The following is a 15,526-nucleotide window of genomic DNA, read 5'->3' as shown; positions in this document are numbered from 1 at the left end:
CATCCGACCGAACATCGAAGACAACTTCAACATAGAAACATGGAGACGAGCATAAACAAAATGGTTAAGAACAAAAGACGATAGGATCATGTATCAATTCGATTATTGGAACCATTATCATTCTCACAATCGAATCTCCGTTCTAATCAATTGATCCAAAATCTATTGTATTTTGTGTGTTCGAGATTGATGAACAGACGACGACCGATGATGAAGGAGAATGCTCCAATTTTTTTAATCATTTAAAAAAACAAATCCATCAAAATCACATCTCTAGTAGTGAGATTTTTTCATCCGTATTTTCAACTAAAAAAGGTATTGAAAATCACCCAAAATCAGTATCAAGAGGATTTTAAAAAGAATTGTTAACTTTTGAATAACAGTGAATTTGATAGGACTTTTTGAAATTATTAATTGAATAACATGCAATTGTGAATGATTTTGAATGATTTAGCAAAATTCCAAATTCAATAATATAGGATTTAAGAAGACATTTAGAAATCCCTAGTTGAATAACATGTGATTTTAATAAAAATCCAAAATCCTCTAAATCTCTAATTCAATACACCCCCTTAATATTTGTCCAACTAATTTTAAATAAAACTATACTAACATTATCCTAAATTAATCAAAAATTCAAAAACGAAAACTATTTGTTTATGTAAAGGTGATTAATTACAATTTTTTTTAGGTTTAATAAATGACAGTATAATTTATTTAATTATGGTATTATAGTAACTAATTGTATAATTTTCTTAATTCTTTTTCTTATAGAATTAGTAATTAAAAATTAGAATTATTATTATTTATATATACATATATGAACTATCATTTATATTTATTAAATTGTTTAAAATTTTAATTTCTTATAATTTACAAATATGTTAAAAGAAAGTTTTTGTATAACACATGACAAAAATTTTAATTGTTAAAATTGACATGTCGCAATCACATGAGTTACTAACTTTGAAAACTAATGTTTATAGAATAACATAATATTAAATAAGCTATCAAATCATTCATCGATTGAAAAACTTTAAAAAAAATACATTAATTTCTTATTTTTCTTATATTAGTTAATCACTAATTTTTTTCTTGTATAAATTTCTTTTTACTATATGATTATAATTAATAATAGTTTCAATTAAATTGCAAATATTTTCCTTATTAATTGCACATATTTTCCTATTGAAATTAATAATTTAATAGATAACTTTTCTTTTGGTTTTATATACTTTTCAAATAGGATTACAAGTACTAAACAAGATACGAATCCGGTTAAACGGTTAGTAGAACAAGAAAACATATGATAATGTATGGTCTTTAAGCATAACGATTCAAATTTTCATTCTTACAATTAATTACTTGGTTTGCATTAGAAAATCAATTGGATTACTATATATGTATATTTTTTCAGTGTGTAGACGTCGATGGGAAAGTAATGTGTGTGGACTACTCTAGTTGATTTGCAACTAATAAAACGAGCCGTGACATGCATGTGCGTGTCTCATTTGAATTGCGCTGTCTTAAAAGTTTGTCCTGATGGAAAAGATTAATTAAGAAGTACTGCTGCACATTAATAACCGAGGTATATTTTGACTAACTCGTAATTAAATGATAATTTAATGTACCTTCACGATCTTGTGTCCTCAGTGCGTAAAGATCCGTATTAGCAAGTCGAACAAACAAGAGTAGAGGTGTCCTCAAAGCCATCTTTTTAATTTTATACAGTATAAGTTATTATTTTATAGCTGTAGAATTTGTTTTTTTTTTTCAGAGCTGTACAATTTGTTTGTTTGTTTTTTTGGTCTTTTCAAAACGTGTAGTGGAAGTAAACGGAATATATATAAATCTGGCAGTGCTAGCTGTGTAATTCATTACTTTAGTCGTCTAATTAAATTTAATTTTCCCTATGAAAAAAAATTCCAAAACCAAAATTGATAAACGTAATTTTATGTTCTTGTTCAAAAGCAAAAAAAAGAAGGGGGACAAAGTGTTGAGATAAATCTATATATAATATCAATCCGAATAAATGTTACTAAAGATTATGTTTTTTCAATCGTACTTTTTGGATAATATTTCAAAAAAATCTATAGAAAATTTAAATTGTGAGTTTTATAAAAAGTTGCGATTGTTCAGTTTAACTGTTTTTCTGTAAAGTTGCAATTGTTCATTGTAGAGTTGTGTCTATTCGAATATTCACATCATTTGAAATATATATATATATATATATATATATATATATTTGTTTATTTGAACGGTTTTCATTTTTTTTCATGACACAAAATAATAAAAAATTTCAATCTCAATGGTTTTACAGTTCTCTAATTTATTCTCTAGCATTCATTCTTTTAAAAGTAAAGAAATTCCTCCAATTCTTGATTTAACAAAAGATTTTTAAAATGATGAATTTAATTTACAACTTTTAGTTAATTTTATATATAAAATTTAATGAAAATAACTATATATAAAAACAATACGAATAAATGCCTAAAAGTTGTGATTTTTCAACCGTACATTTTGGATAATTTTTCAAAAAAATCTGTAGAAAATTTAAATTGTTTGTTTTACAAAAAGTTGCGATTGTTCATTGTAATAGTTTTTTTTTTGAAAAATTGCAACTGTTCAATGTAGAGTTGTGCAACAACCCTNTTTTTTTTTTTTTTTTTTTTTTTTTTTTTTTTTTTTTATAATAATAATAATACTTTTTAGCGGTCCTATACCCACTAGCAACCTAACAACAATCATCAACGGCGGATAACCAAACAATTCCAATAACCAAATAAAATCCAACTGAAAAATAATCTAATAACCAATCGAGCAAAGAACAATTCCAACATCCTCCAATGTTCTATCAACTCAATCTAGCAACCTAACAATAGCTAGACCACAATCAATCAAGGCTTCTCCTCATCGCCTTGAATCCACGATCACACTTTGCCTTCACCTGCACACAAACACAAATTGAGATGCATGAGTATTTTATAAACACTCAGGAAGGCAATCCTCCTATCTATTGGGCTATAAACGCAAGAAATAGAGACATCTCTAACCATCAACCAACATTCAATAACCAAACAACAACAAACCAGGACTCTGCATCGACCAACACCAACTAGAGTTGCATCGACCGACACAAGCTTGCATCGATCGATACAAGGTTCACTTGCATCGACCGACACACACACTGCATCGACCGACGCATGCTCGACATTGCACGAAATCCCTAATTGCATCGACTGACGCCTCCACATGGCATCGACCGATGCTCCTGGGTCAATCCGTGCCGTCCTCGCATTGCATCAACCGACGCACAAAGTGCATCAACCGACGCACAAAGTGCATCAACCGACGCAAATGTCAAACACCGTTTCCCCCTAAAGCTTCTCGCCGGATCTCCATCCCTAAACCACCAAAACACACAAACCAAAGCCAAAAAAGCTTCCCAAAGCCTCTAGCGACCCAACAACGAACTAACAAGCCATAAAACACATAAACAAGCAGATCAGAGAAATCTCCAGCTTAGATAAGCCATGGTCATGCACTTACCTTTGCTAAAGAGGAATCTGACTCTAAAATGAAATATCTTCGCTCCTAGAAAACTCCTACAACGTTTCTAGTTTCAGATCTCCCAAGAACAACCACCAAACTCCAAGAATCTCACCATGAACGCTCAAGAACATTTCCTCTCTTCTTTTTCTCTCCAAATGGCTAAACCTCGGCCACAAAACGAAAAATATCTTTTATACACGTTTTCAGGGTTTTCCTAACCCAAAAACGCAATGTTTAACTTAAACTCGTCCGCCCAAAACCAAACATGCATCGACCGACACACCCTGTGCATCGACCGATGCACCTCCCAAACCAAGATTCCGGTTCGCGGATTATACAAGTTGTGTCTATTTGAATATTCATATCTTTTGAAATCTATATATATTTGTCTGTTTGAATTGTTTTTTTTTTTTGCCATGACACAAAATTATATAAAATTTAATTCTCAACGGTTTTTACAGCACTCTAAATTATTCTCTAGCATTCATTTTTTGAAACTAAAGAAATTTTTCCAATTCTTGATTTAACAAATGATTTTTGGAATGATGAATCTAATTTATAACTTTTAGTTAATTTTATATATACATATTTAATGAAAATAACTATATATAATAGCAATCCAAATAAATGCCACCAAAAGTTGTGTTTTTTTCAATCATATCTTTTGGATAATTTTCCAAAAAAATCTGTTGAAAAATTAAATTGTGTGTTTTACAAAAAGTTGTGATTTTTCATTGTACAACTTTTAGTTAATTATCTATATATATATATATTTAATGAAAATACCTATAGTTTTTTTCTAAGAGTTAAATGGATTATATAGTTACCTTTTGGATTTGACTTTTGAATATGGTAATAAAGATGTCTTCTATTTAAAAGTTGTTTATATGAGTTTGTAGGTATAATCAAGTGCACACACAACAATTGCGATTTTTCGTAGTGCATTTTGGTAAAAAAATTGTTTTTATTTGTTTTTTAAAATTCAAACGGTTGTATCTGTTCATTGTAGAGTTGTATCTATTCACTCTATTTTATTTATATTTTTCCATCATAACTTTTCGTTCTAATAAGTGTGTCTATTTAAATAGTCATGTTTTTTTTAACTCTCTTTATACTTGTCTCTTCATCACTAACTAACAAGTTCGTTGAAACAAATTTTCTATTTTGTGTTGAATCTAAATAATTGAATATTAATATATAATATTCAACGTTATTCTATAATCTAACTAAAATTTTAGAAATCAATACAATAAAACTTGAAGGTTTTTCACCAGAGCATGACACATCAGTATTTTGATGATTTCTAGAGTTGACACATCAGTTTCTTTTCCTTCCAATTAAAACATTTTATTAATACACTTCATCCTATATTTTTAACACCTCAACTTTTCTAATTAAAACAAAAACCAATTTTCTCACTAAATAAAATTATTTTTTCAGTAGTTTTTTGGACCCAACATGATGCTTAAGTAACCACACATAAATACACCTTTTTACACTAATTATTAGTGTTTCTACATAATAGTAAATTATTAGTAGTAATTTGATAACATATTTATAATAGGAAATCAAACTCAGTTAGAGAGAGAGGTGTGTGATGTTCTGTTATAAAATAGTCATATATATGCTTCCAAATCATAAGTATACTTTTGAAGTTCAAAAACAAATGTTTTATATTATGTTCTAAATTTTTCTCAAATCTTTCATTTAAAAAATAATAATATATATATATAGTTGGAATATGTGAATAGTTACGTAAAAAAATAGAAAGATGTAAACTTCGATCTTTTCAACTTATGAGGTGAACTTTTAAACCACTAACCAACACCATTAGTTAGTTAATTAGACATACCATAATTTCTTTTAGACGTTAGAATCACAGTTCTATAATTATCATGTTACGTTCACAAAACCTAAAAGAAACACAATCACAGTATTGGACCACAACACTGAACAAAACCTATTATAGAAAATTCTAAATTTTAACAACGGTGAGGATACTGATGAAATTATTGCTTTAATCAATACAATAAAAGTTGTATGTTTTTCACCAGAGCATGACACCTCAGCTTTTGTATTGAAGCATTGACTAACACATCAGTCAAAATGAATACCCAATTAAATAAAAACAATTAATACACATCAGCTTTTTTTACTCTTACGTGGACAAAACTAAAGAGAGAAACAACGCTCGATTTCTTCTTCTTCGATGTCGTTTATACTATCTTCTTCGGGATTTATTCAATTTTATTTATCTGATTAAGTGCGACTGAAGATCATTGATATCAAAAGTAATATTAATTGGACTGCATATCAATATTGAAGTATACTAAAATCATCTAAAATAAATACAAAACATTGTGTTCGATTGTAAAAATTAAATGATCTCCATCATTATAATCTCTTTTATATTTCCATCATTAGTAGTATCATATTTTACAAATGTTTTGTATGATAGTATCACATTAGTTTTAAAGCAAAAAATAGCCTAAAATTATGTACCAAAGCATCATGAATTCTATTCGTTCAAGAGGGTTTGTAGATGAGAAACAAATCAAGAACTAAGGGTTTGAAATCTCTAAACTTATTTCTTAAGGTAATAAAATTATTAATATATTCAAAAATTAAATTTATGAAATCAAAAGTTCAAGTATCCTAAGATAATGTAAATTATAATAACAAAAAACAAAATTACTATTAAAATTATCAAGAACTTATGAAACTTGATTTCCAACAACATATATTATATTATGAAATCGGGAAAAAAAAACAAAACACAAAAAATATAAATAAAATAAAATAAAAAATAATCTTCCGGCGTAGCGCAGATACTATTCTAGTGATTATAACAATAGAGAAATTTAATACAACTTAATATAGAATTTACAGCTGCGTCTAATTATTGTAACTTTTTGTAAAAAATGTATTTTAAAATTTAAAAAATATAATAAAAATCTGAATAAATGAGAACAACAGTTGCGACTTTTTGTAGTACTTTTTTGTAAAAAACTTGGTTTTTTTTATAACTCAAACAATTGTATTTGTTCATTGTAGAGTTGTATATTTTTACTATATTTTATTCATATTTTTTTTATCGCAACTTTTCATTCTAAGAGGTGTGTCTATTAAATAGTCATATCTTTTGAACTCTCTATATATTTGTCTCTTTATCAATAACTAACAAATCATTGTTTGTTGAAAACAAATTTTTCGTGTTATGTTAAATCTAAATAATTTGAATATTAATATCTAATATTCAATGTTATTCTATAATCTAAACAAAATTTTAGAAATGATTATAGTAATATAGAAATTTAATAAAACTTAATATAGAATTTCTAGTTGCGTCTATTTATCGTAAATTTTCGTTAAAACTATTTTAATATTTAAAATTAATTAAATTTTGTTTTTAAGAGTTGTGTATTTTAATTTTAATTTTTCGTTGATACAGTTTGAATATATTTTTAATTATAGTTATTTAATAGAAAATTATATTTACTCATTACAACCATTAGTTCAATATTCTCAGTTAAGTTCACTTTGTCATATTAATTTTTTTAATTGTAGCTCTTTACTATAATTTTTCAAAAAAATATCTTATATTTATAATATTTTAAACAATATGTTTTGCAAAGTTGCGTCTATTCTACATAAATTTTTTTGTTATAAGTTTTCATTTTGATGGTTGTGTTTTTAGTAAAGATGTATTCAAAATATTCTATTACATAAATAATTTCATAATATATAATTTTAAATTTTAATAATAATTTTTCTTCTTTCAAAAATACTTCCCTCGCAACATCGCTGATCACTGATTATGTAAACAACACATATTCCAAAATTGTTTCTCTGATTCTGTAGCAGCATAGAAAAATCTTTTGAATCTCTTGTAGTATACAACTGTTAATTAATGAGTTTTGAGCTTTTTATTTCCACATTGAAAGACACTACTACCATTGGCGATAAATACAAGTTGTAGCTATCATTGGCGATAAATACAAGTTATACAAGTAGACGGATTGGCCAGCCGCTTCACGAAAGTACTCTCCGGTTATTCATCCCGACAACACACGGCTCCACGAATTTGCTTCTCTGTTCTTGCCATAATCTTCATTTGTATTCATTTTTATTTTTTCTTCTAGTACAGACCTAATCGAGAGCTTGTTGTGAAATTTGTACCGGTGAGAGTGGCAAACCTTGCTCGGGTCTGCCCTTTTTGTTATATGCATATAATTTGATATATACACGTACAACAATTTTTCATTCACGGAACAGATAAAATATATTCATATTGTTCTCTCTTTTTAAATGTTTCTTGGCTACGTGTGTGTCATTCCAGAAAGACTTGGATTCTGTCGCCAGCAGAGTCTTTAAAATCTAACAAAAGTTTCCCTCCGACTTCATCGACTGCATTGTCCATCAATTGCTTCAAGTTCACGCCTCCTAAAGCTGCAAAATTTCAGGGTCTGTCAGTAACTACGCATAAGAAAACTGAAACAGAATAAATACTTGAGGTTTTGACTTACCTGGAACAATGTTGGTGACACCTTCCAAGAATCCAGCCTGGTCCAACCACAAGACAAGTTGTGCATCAGTTCAGATCAAAGTCGCACTTACCAGAATTTTGACGTCAGTTTGAAAATGGACTTACCGGAATTCTTACATCAAGTTTCTCAAACCCATCGCGTCCGATGATTTTGATCCGCAGAGATCGTGACCAGATCCTCGAAAAGGGGTTTCTTGGTTCATTATAAACCTCAGGTGTTATGACTTCAACAATCGGGTCCTCTCTCTGTTCTGGATCATCTTGAGCCTCCCGTTGATAACCATAGACGCTATTGCTGCTAGCTTCTTGAAAAGTAAAAACACAGATTTAGCTATTGATCTGATATTTCCCACCAAAGATGATACACAGGGCTGAAGATTTTCATGTCTCACCTCTATCTGATGAGAAGGTAGCGTACCGTCTCTCTTCCTCCTGGTATGTGTCAAAACCAAGAATCTCATCGATTTCTCCTAAAGACGCCATGCTTCCTGGCGGAGGAATTCGACCACCCTTAATTGCCAATAGAGCATCCTACAAAAGTTCCACATAGTTTTTATGTCTCTTTGCCAGCACGGTGAGATTACACACTACTATTGGCAGAAACAGAAAGATTTGTCACCTGCATTGCTTGAAGAGATACTCCAATCAATGAGAGTGGATATGCCACTAGCTTATACCCAATCTCTTCTAGCTCAAGCGGGTTTAGTATCGGAACCTTCCCTCCACTTTCTAGCATACTAGCCTACACAACAAATGTATCTTCATATCTACCGAGAGTATATGTATCAAGATAGAGAAAAGTAGTTTCCAAGTGAAGTTACCAATTTAGGAACTAGTGGATAGACATTGCAGAACGCTTTCATCTCTTCCCTAGAAACAAGAGAATCAATGGCGAGAACATCAGCTCCAGCATCTGTAAAAGCTCTTGCCCTAACCAACGATTCCTCTAAAGATATTGCTTCTCGGGAATCAGTTTGAGCTACAATCACAATGTCGGAATCACACTCTCTACGTGCATCAACCGCAGATTTAATACGCATCACAGCTTCCTCTCTAGAAACCACTCTTCTTCTCTCACTCACAGTATCGCCACTACAAACCTGATCATTGATGATAATTCCAGCAAAACCAGCTTTGATATATCCCTTAACGGTTCTCTTAACATTCATAGCATTACCGTATCCATTGCCACCGTCTCCAATCACCGGAATAGTAACAGATTGAGTAATTTGTTGACTTTGATCAAGCATTTCTCCGTAAGAGATAAGTCCTTTATCCGGCAAACCAAGCCTAGCCACTGAAATTGAGAACCCTATTGGCATAAACAGATATCAGCAAAAAAAAAAAAAAAAATCCTTTCTAATCTGATTCAGTGAAGCTGATAAAGCTTTGTAAAGTCTTGAACTTTAAGCAGAACACAACGGTAAAAGATCGAGTTCTACAATTACCAGAGGTGATACAGTAGGGAAATCCAGATTGCTCGATGAGTTTGGCACTAAGAGCATCGAAGCAACAAGGACCCTGAAGAACACCAGGGGATTGCATAATTTCCCTTAGCTTATTAGCCGGAGAAGATGGTGAATTCTCGTTTCCCGATGAATTGGAAACTGCGGTGGAGTTAACGGAGGCACGAAATCGTCTCGAGACAGAGATTGGTTTTGGAGATAATTCTCCGACGGAAGTGAAACACAAAGGTGTAAAAAGGTTAGAATCCGGAGGGAATAGGCTTGGTTTAGATTGTTTGTGAAGAATTCGAGGTGGAGAAGAGCTGCAAAAGCTTAGTGCCGCCATTAACGGATTTTGATCAAAATAACGAAATTGATTGATCAAAAAGGAGAGAAGAAGTTGGACAAAACCGAAACAGCTTTTAGGTGTGTAACAATAATCAGACCGAACCAGATTGAATCTCATATATATATATATATAAAAGACTAAACCATGTCACGTGAGTTTTTAGGGTTCACGTGATCATCTCCTATCTTCTTCAATTTCAATATCTTTCTGTACATCGGCCGACTTCTCCATCCTCTCTTCCTTTAAGCTCGCCGTGCATCATTGACTCGTAAGCATTTATATGATTTCCTGGGTTTCTTATTCTTATCTATATTTTAATTGCAGTTTGAGTATTCAAAATTTGAGCTTTATAGATTCTTAGTCTTTGGATTGTATTAAGTGAATTCGGGTGAAAAGTTCACATATTATTAGGCCGAGTGAATTAAGTAATGCACATCCAAAAACTAAGAAAGCTCAGTACTTGTTTCAATATCCTTTAGCTCCTAATTCTATGGAACATACAACTTCGTAGATGAATTTTTGCCGCAAGATTTGTACTTTCATTCCCTGTTTTGTTTCTATTGCTGTTTCTAGGTTTGAGAGATTGAACAATTCTAATTAAGTTCTTCTTCTTCTCTCTTGTTTAGTTGCGTAATTTTGCGTATCAGTAATCAGATACAGGGACTATCTGATTGCAATGGGTACAGAGACGGTTGTGCATGATCAGGCAAGATGGGCAATGGCAGCGATGGAACGAAGACTTGCTGTTGCAAAAGCTCAGCAACAACACAAGAATGAGAAAGACAAGAAGGGGACTTCCTATGTACAAGTCTCTTCGAAACAACCACTTCAAGCTGATTCACTACCTACTCCCTCAAAGACTTCAATTAAAAAAGGTTTGATGGTTCACTACAAACTCTTAATTTGGAGTTCAGTTACAAACTCATAAGCATGATTGTGATGGGATCATTTGTTTTTTTTTTTTTTNTTTTTTGTAGATCCAAAGGAGGATGATTATGTTGCATATACAAAATTGTCACATCCCGTTGATGAGAATTTGTTGGCAACCAATGTTAAGGTAAATTCAGATTCTTGATCAAACCACTGTCGTCTTCGTTACGATTTGAGATAAAGGTTGCTTATAGTGATTTTTCTTTGTAATTCAGTTTTCTAGTGCAAAGGGAACTATAGTCGACAAGGTTTTGCATAACCTCCTTCGAAGCGGTGACTCTGCTCAAAAGTACTTGCAAGGTACTAAAAGTGTGAAGCTGGACAACTGTATTCTCCTTGATAATTTTGTACAGTCGCGTCCTTCAGCCTCTGGTTCTAAAAAGGCATCACAGAAGGATTCAGAACGTTCTAAGACCCGTATGTCTATGAAGCGACTCAAGAAGTCTGGTGCTTTGCATATGCCTAAAGATCTCCAAAAGTGAGTTTCTAGTTTGCTGTCACAGAGATTTAACTGGCTCACCATGTGTATCTCGGACTATTATTTTGGTATTCTTAACAGACTTTAAATGTTTACTGGTTCACTTGTGTTTGGAGGTGCAGGTTTGATTTGTTTAAGCCAATGCATGGTATGTGGGAAAGTTACATGACACAACTCATCAAGGTGACCGGGTAAGCTACTTATCTGATTACCAAATACTAATTCATACTATGTGCTTGTTATACGAAACAAACCGAGGGGTCTGATATTAAGCTTGGTCATCATTGTTTACAATCTACCTTTTGCAGGAAGATTCAATTAGCCCTAACTCTTCTCTCAGCAGATCTTCATGGTGCTTTCATGTTTGGTAATCCTACATTCTTTCACAACTCTGTATCTGTTATACTAGGATTGATCTTTTGGCTCTCATTTTCATAATACAACTTCTTTGTACACTTAAGCACCACCGTAAAATTAGTCCATGATGTCAGTGAATTTATATATTTTCAAATTATACTTTGTTCCTCCTACTAATTCAGGAACCTGTATTACTTGTGACAGTTGCTGAGTGCAAGATGGCATCATTCATAGGTGTCCAAGGCATAATGGTGCGTGAGACATCCGAAACCTTTGGAATAATCGCAAGAGAAGACAAATTTCGAGGTATATATAAAAGCTTTTTCACCACTTATTTGTCAAAATGTTTTTCATCTTCCCAAGCCTAGCTCAGTTATTGTAATAAATCTGATACAGTTATACCTAAGAAGCGCTCTGTCTTCATCATCCAACTAGACTGCTGGAAAATTACATTACTTGGGGACAAGTTTACTTCAAGAGACAATATTGTTCGTTGATGCTACAATGAAGTTCTTGTCTTTTCTCTCATCCTCGTAATAGAAAGAGGCAACCAACCATTGATGACTAGAGAAGCATCCTAGTCTCACAAGATTTTGCTTTAGATCCTTATGTACCCTCCTATAAATATATTTCTTTAATCTTTAGATTTTTGTATGAATCCTCCTCTGTAAATATACTATTATTGTTAATACTACTTTTTATTATTAGAAAATGAGTGTCTGATACATCTGGGTGCCTCTAAGAAAGACAGGTAGAGTTGAAGATTCCAGGTCAGGAAACGAGATGAGTCTGTCTTCTTAACTTTAAGTACATGTAATAATACTTTCGCATCATTATCCTCTCTCTCTCTCAGTGGCTCTGAAATTATTGAAACCTAATTGCAATGAATCTATTGCAACAACAGTTACCAAAGCTCTGTCCTAAGTCCTAACCATCTAATCTTCCTTTTTACTCCAGTTTTATTTTTCTCTCTCTACTACATCCTCACCACTATCAGAACCATCACCATCTCTCCCCAAGACCCTCACCATCCTCCCCAGCTTCAAGTACCTTCCATTTCCATTACTCCTCCCTTCCAAAAACTTCAGAAACCCGATCACCACCACCATCATCATCATCATCACCTTACTTTCCACCATGTCCCAAAAACTTCACCAACTACTTGCCCTGCCACGATCCATCAACAGCACGAAAGTACAGCATTGAGAGACACTAAATGATGTTCTTAGAAGACTTTGTTGGATGAAGATTGCTGAAAGTTACCCGGTTGTCATATGGAGAAAGCCTTCTAATCATTTGCAGTGTAGACAAAGGCTACAAGCTCTTAAGTTTCCTGGATCATGATGCTGCATGGTGACCTTACTTTCTCCAAATCTTTACGTTTTCCTCTGCATCTTTAGAAGCTGAAGGTTGATTAAGTTGCATCTTTTGTGATAATAGGTACAAAGAGATGAAGCCGTGCATCACTCCTCTTGAAGATGTCAACGACACACACAAGACCGTTCTCAGAAACTGGCCGGCGAGACTAAACCACGCGCCTCAACGAATTAAAACCGGGTCGATACAGGGAACAACTATTGCCAGCTTCAAAGCTGACACTAACCTTTGGCAAAGAAGAGTTTTGTACTATGACACCAAGTTAAAGTTTCTCAGCAATGGGAAATACAGAAACATCATGGATATGAACGCTGGATTAGGCGGTTTCGCTGCAGCCTTGAACAAATATCCAATGTGGGTTATGAATGTGGTTCCATTTGATCTCAAACCAAATACACTCGGTGTTGTGTAAGATCGGGGTCTCATTGGAACTTACATGAACTGGTAAAACACTCAAAACATTCATATATCATCTAACTGGACCTTCTTATACTTCTTTTCGATTTTTTTCAGGTGTGAAGCTTTCTCTACATACCCTCGAACATATGATCTGATTCATGCCAATGGTGTATTCAGTTTGTACGTAGACAAGTAAGATCCGTCGGTCACTTGAAAACTCTGATATAAATAAAACCTCTATAAAAAATAAATAAATAAATTAATAAATATGATAAGACAATAGGATAATATTTTTGAAAATCTCCCATATTTTTTTTGAAATTCCTATGTAAAATATAATCCCAATAATACCGTAAATTAATTATCATGTAAATTGACATTTTATATATATATGTGCTGATATAATAGTGTATTCTTTAAAATTTTGATTTTTCTCCTAAAGCTCATATCTAGAAAACAACTGTTATGTTGTATTTTCAAACTATAATAATATAAAATACTTTATAACATTTCATAAAAGTAGCTAATTTTTTTTTAATTTTTTTTATAGATATACATCATTTTCATTTTAATTGTTTTATAGGCTATTAAAATACAATAATTGATAGTATTACTCATAATTTGAATTTATTTATGTCATGAATATAATTGAATTTGTTTATAGTATTTGTAATTTCTTGTCAATAATATTTTCTAAATATTAAAAATTGAGTTTCAAAACCATAAAATGTATAACATGTCTAAAATTGTCTCAATTCATAATTTTAAAAAAATTAAACAATTGTCTATAAACTAATAATAGTGTAAATTAATCATATTAATTTATCTCTATAAATTAAGAACATGTAATGGTCATAACATTATTAATTTATAGAAGTTTTACTGTACACATTTTGTAATCAAATGTATAATGATTCTTTTGTTGTTGTTTCTTATAGTAGATGTGACATTGTTGATATACTATCGGAGATGCAAAGGATTCTTAGACCAGAAGGTGCACTTATAATACAAGACCGTTTTGATGTTCTTATCAAAGTGAAGGCTATAATCGATCAAATGAGATGGAATGGAAGTATATATACAGACGAGAATAGTGGTTTTGATCATGGAACTATACTAATTGTAGACAATTCAGTTAAATAAAAACTCTTTTGGTATTATCATTACACTACTTAAAAATTTGTGAGATTTGTTAAATTTGGTTTAAATTGTACAATTTAAAAAGGTAATGAACATTTAGATGTTTTTACATTTTAATGGACATGGAGACAATTATATAATAAACTCATAACAATTTTAGATTTTATATTGTCCCCGCAAGAGTAGACAAAAGACTTGTGATGCAGTCCGTCTCTCTCCTACGGACACTACTAAGAAAGAGAGTACATTTATTAACAAGAGTCTGGTGACATTGGGGAATGTCATGAGAAAGCTGAGTGAAGACCACCCTAGATAAGTTTTTTATTTTATTTTATTTGATTTCCATATGCTTTTGATTTGATATTTTTTGATGAAATTAGGGGTTAGGTATACAAACTGTAAATTAAGTTTGNTAGACAAATGCTCTACTCGTTACAACTAAATGCTAGCTGATGAGTGAAACACGACGAACTTGACGGATTTGATCTAACTGGCTAACTGCTACGAGGTTTCAACCCTATATATGGATGACACTGATCGTGACCATTTAAAAATTGTGAATCCGTGGAGGTCATGNTGATATGAATTTATTTCAACAAGTTGCTATTCATTTTAGCATGTAATGTTGGGTCTGATTTAGACAAGGAACATATTTCCTAAGATAGAGAATATGTTTTCTAAGTGTGTATACCTAATAATCGTAGTATGAAACTCCAAATGTTGATGTAATTATAATGTATGCTTAGCGCATTTCTTACGTATATACAGTTATTTTAAAAGTTTTTGTTGTTGTTTTTTTGTTGGCGATTAATATATGTTATGAGTTTAGTAATGACTTCCAAATTTTGTATAGTACCTAATTAATATCCATATATGGTAAAAACGAGTCATAATAGTAAATTTACTAAGTGAATGTGTTCCAAGGATATATATATATATATATATATATATTA

General features: G+C 31.6%; 2 protein-coding genes and 1 pseudogene across 3 annotated transcripts; 2 read left to right on the top strand and 1 right to left on the bottom strand.

Moving 5' to 3' along the window:
• Nucleotides 7,695-9,991, bottom strand: LOC104791295 (2,3-dimethylmalate lyase-like). 2 transcript variants are annotated; one of them, XM_010517144.2, is made up of 7 exons: nt 9,547-9,991; nt 8,920-9,410; nt 8,718-8,840; nt 8,491-8,629; nt 8,204-8,403; nt 8,079-8,115; nt 7,695-8,001 (listed from the first exon to the last, which is right to left on the bottom strand). In XM_010517144.2, the coding sequence occupies exons 1-7, from the start codon at nt 9,887-9,889 to the stop codon at nt 7,883-7,885; spliced, it is 1,452 nt and encodes a 483-aa protein (XP_010515446.1). In that variant the 5' UTR covers nt 9,890-9,991; the 3' UTR covers nt 7,695-7,882. The 2 variants fall into 2 exon arrangements, with proteins under 2 accessions (XP_010515446.1, XP_010515447.1); XM_010517145.2 differs by having other exon boundaries at nt 8,204-8,400.
• On the top strand, nt 10,054-12,384 carry LOC104791294 (ribonuclease P protein subunit p29-like). Its single transcript, XM_010517143.2, has 8 exons — nt 10,054-10,160; nt 10,519-10,767; nt 10,870-10,949; nt 11,038-11,300; nt 11,423-11,491; nt 11,609-11,667; nt 11,862-11,963; nt 12,054-12,384. The coding sequence occupies exons 2-8, from the start codon at nt 10,569-10,571 to the stop codon at nt 12,152-12,154; spliced, it is 873 nt and encodes a 290-aa protein (XP_010515445.1). The 5' UTR covers nt 10,054-10,160; nt 10,519-10,568; the 3' UTR covers nt 12,155-12,384.
• On the top strand, nt 12,162-14,576 carry LOC104699053 (annotated as a pseudogene).

The sequence above is a fragment of the Camelina sativa genome, chromosome 6, assembly GCF_000633955.1.
Source record: "Camelina sativa cultivar DH55 chromosome 6, Cs, whole genome shotgun sequence".
NCBI classification, from domain to species: Eukaryota; Viridiplantae; Streptophyta; class Magnoliopsida; order Brassicales; family Brassicaceae; genus Camelina; species Camelina sativa.
The sequence above is the reverse complement of the archived record's forward strand: the minus strand, read 5'-3'. Positions and strand labels throughout refer to the sequence as shown.

What these genes read in the sequence shown, in the direction of transcription:
- LOC104791295 (XM_010517144.2), bottom strand. Translation starts at nt 9,889, where the DNA reads ATGGCGGCACTAAGCTTTTGCAGCTCTTCTCCACCTCGAATTCTTCAC. An exon ending in TATCTCTTCAAGCAATGCAG is followed by an intron (nt 8,630 to 8,717) that starts GTGACAAATCTT and finishes GAACTTTTGTAG; the next exon opens with GATGCTCTATTGGCAATTAA. An exon ending in TACCTTCTCATCAGATAGAG is followed by an intron (nt 8,404 to 8,490) that starts GTGAGACATGAA and finishes TTACTTTTCAAG; the next exon opens with AAGCTAGCAGCAATAGCGTC.
- LOC104791294 (XM_010517143.2), top strand. Translation starts at nt 10,569, where the DNA reads ATGGGTACAGAGACGGTTGTGCATGATCAGGCAAGATGGGCAATGGCA. An exon ending in ATGCCTAAAGATCTCCAAAA is followed by an intron (nt 11,301 to 11,422) that starts GTGAGTTTCTAG and finishes TTGGAGGTGCAG; the next exon opens with GTTTGATTTGTTTAAGCCAA. An exon ending in TCATGGTGCTTTCATGTTTG is followed by an intron (nt 11,668 to 11,861) that starts GTAATCCTACAT and finishes TACTTGTGACAG; the next exon opens with TTGCTGAGTGCAAGATGGCA.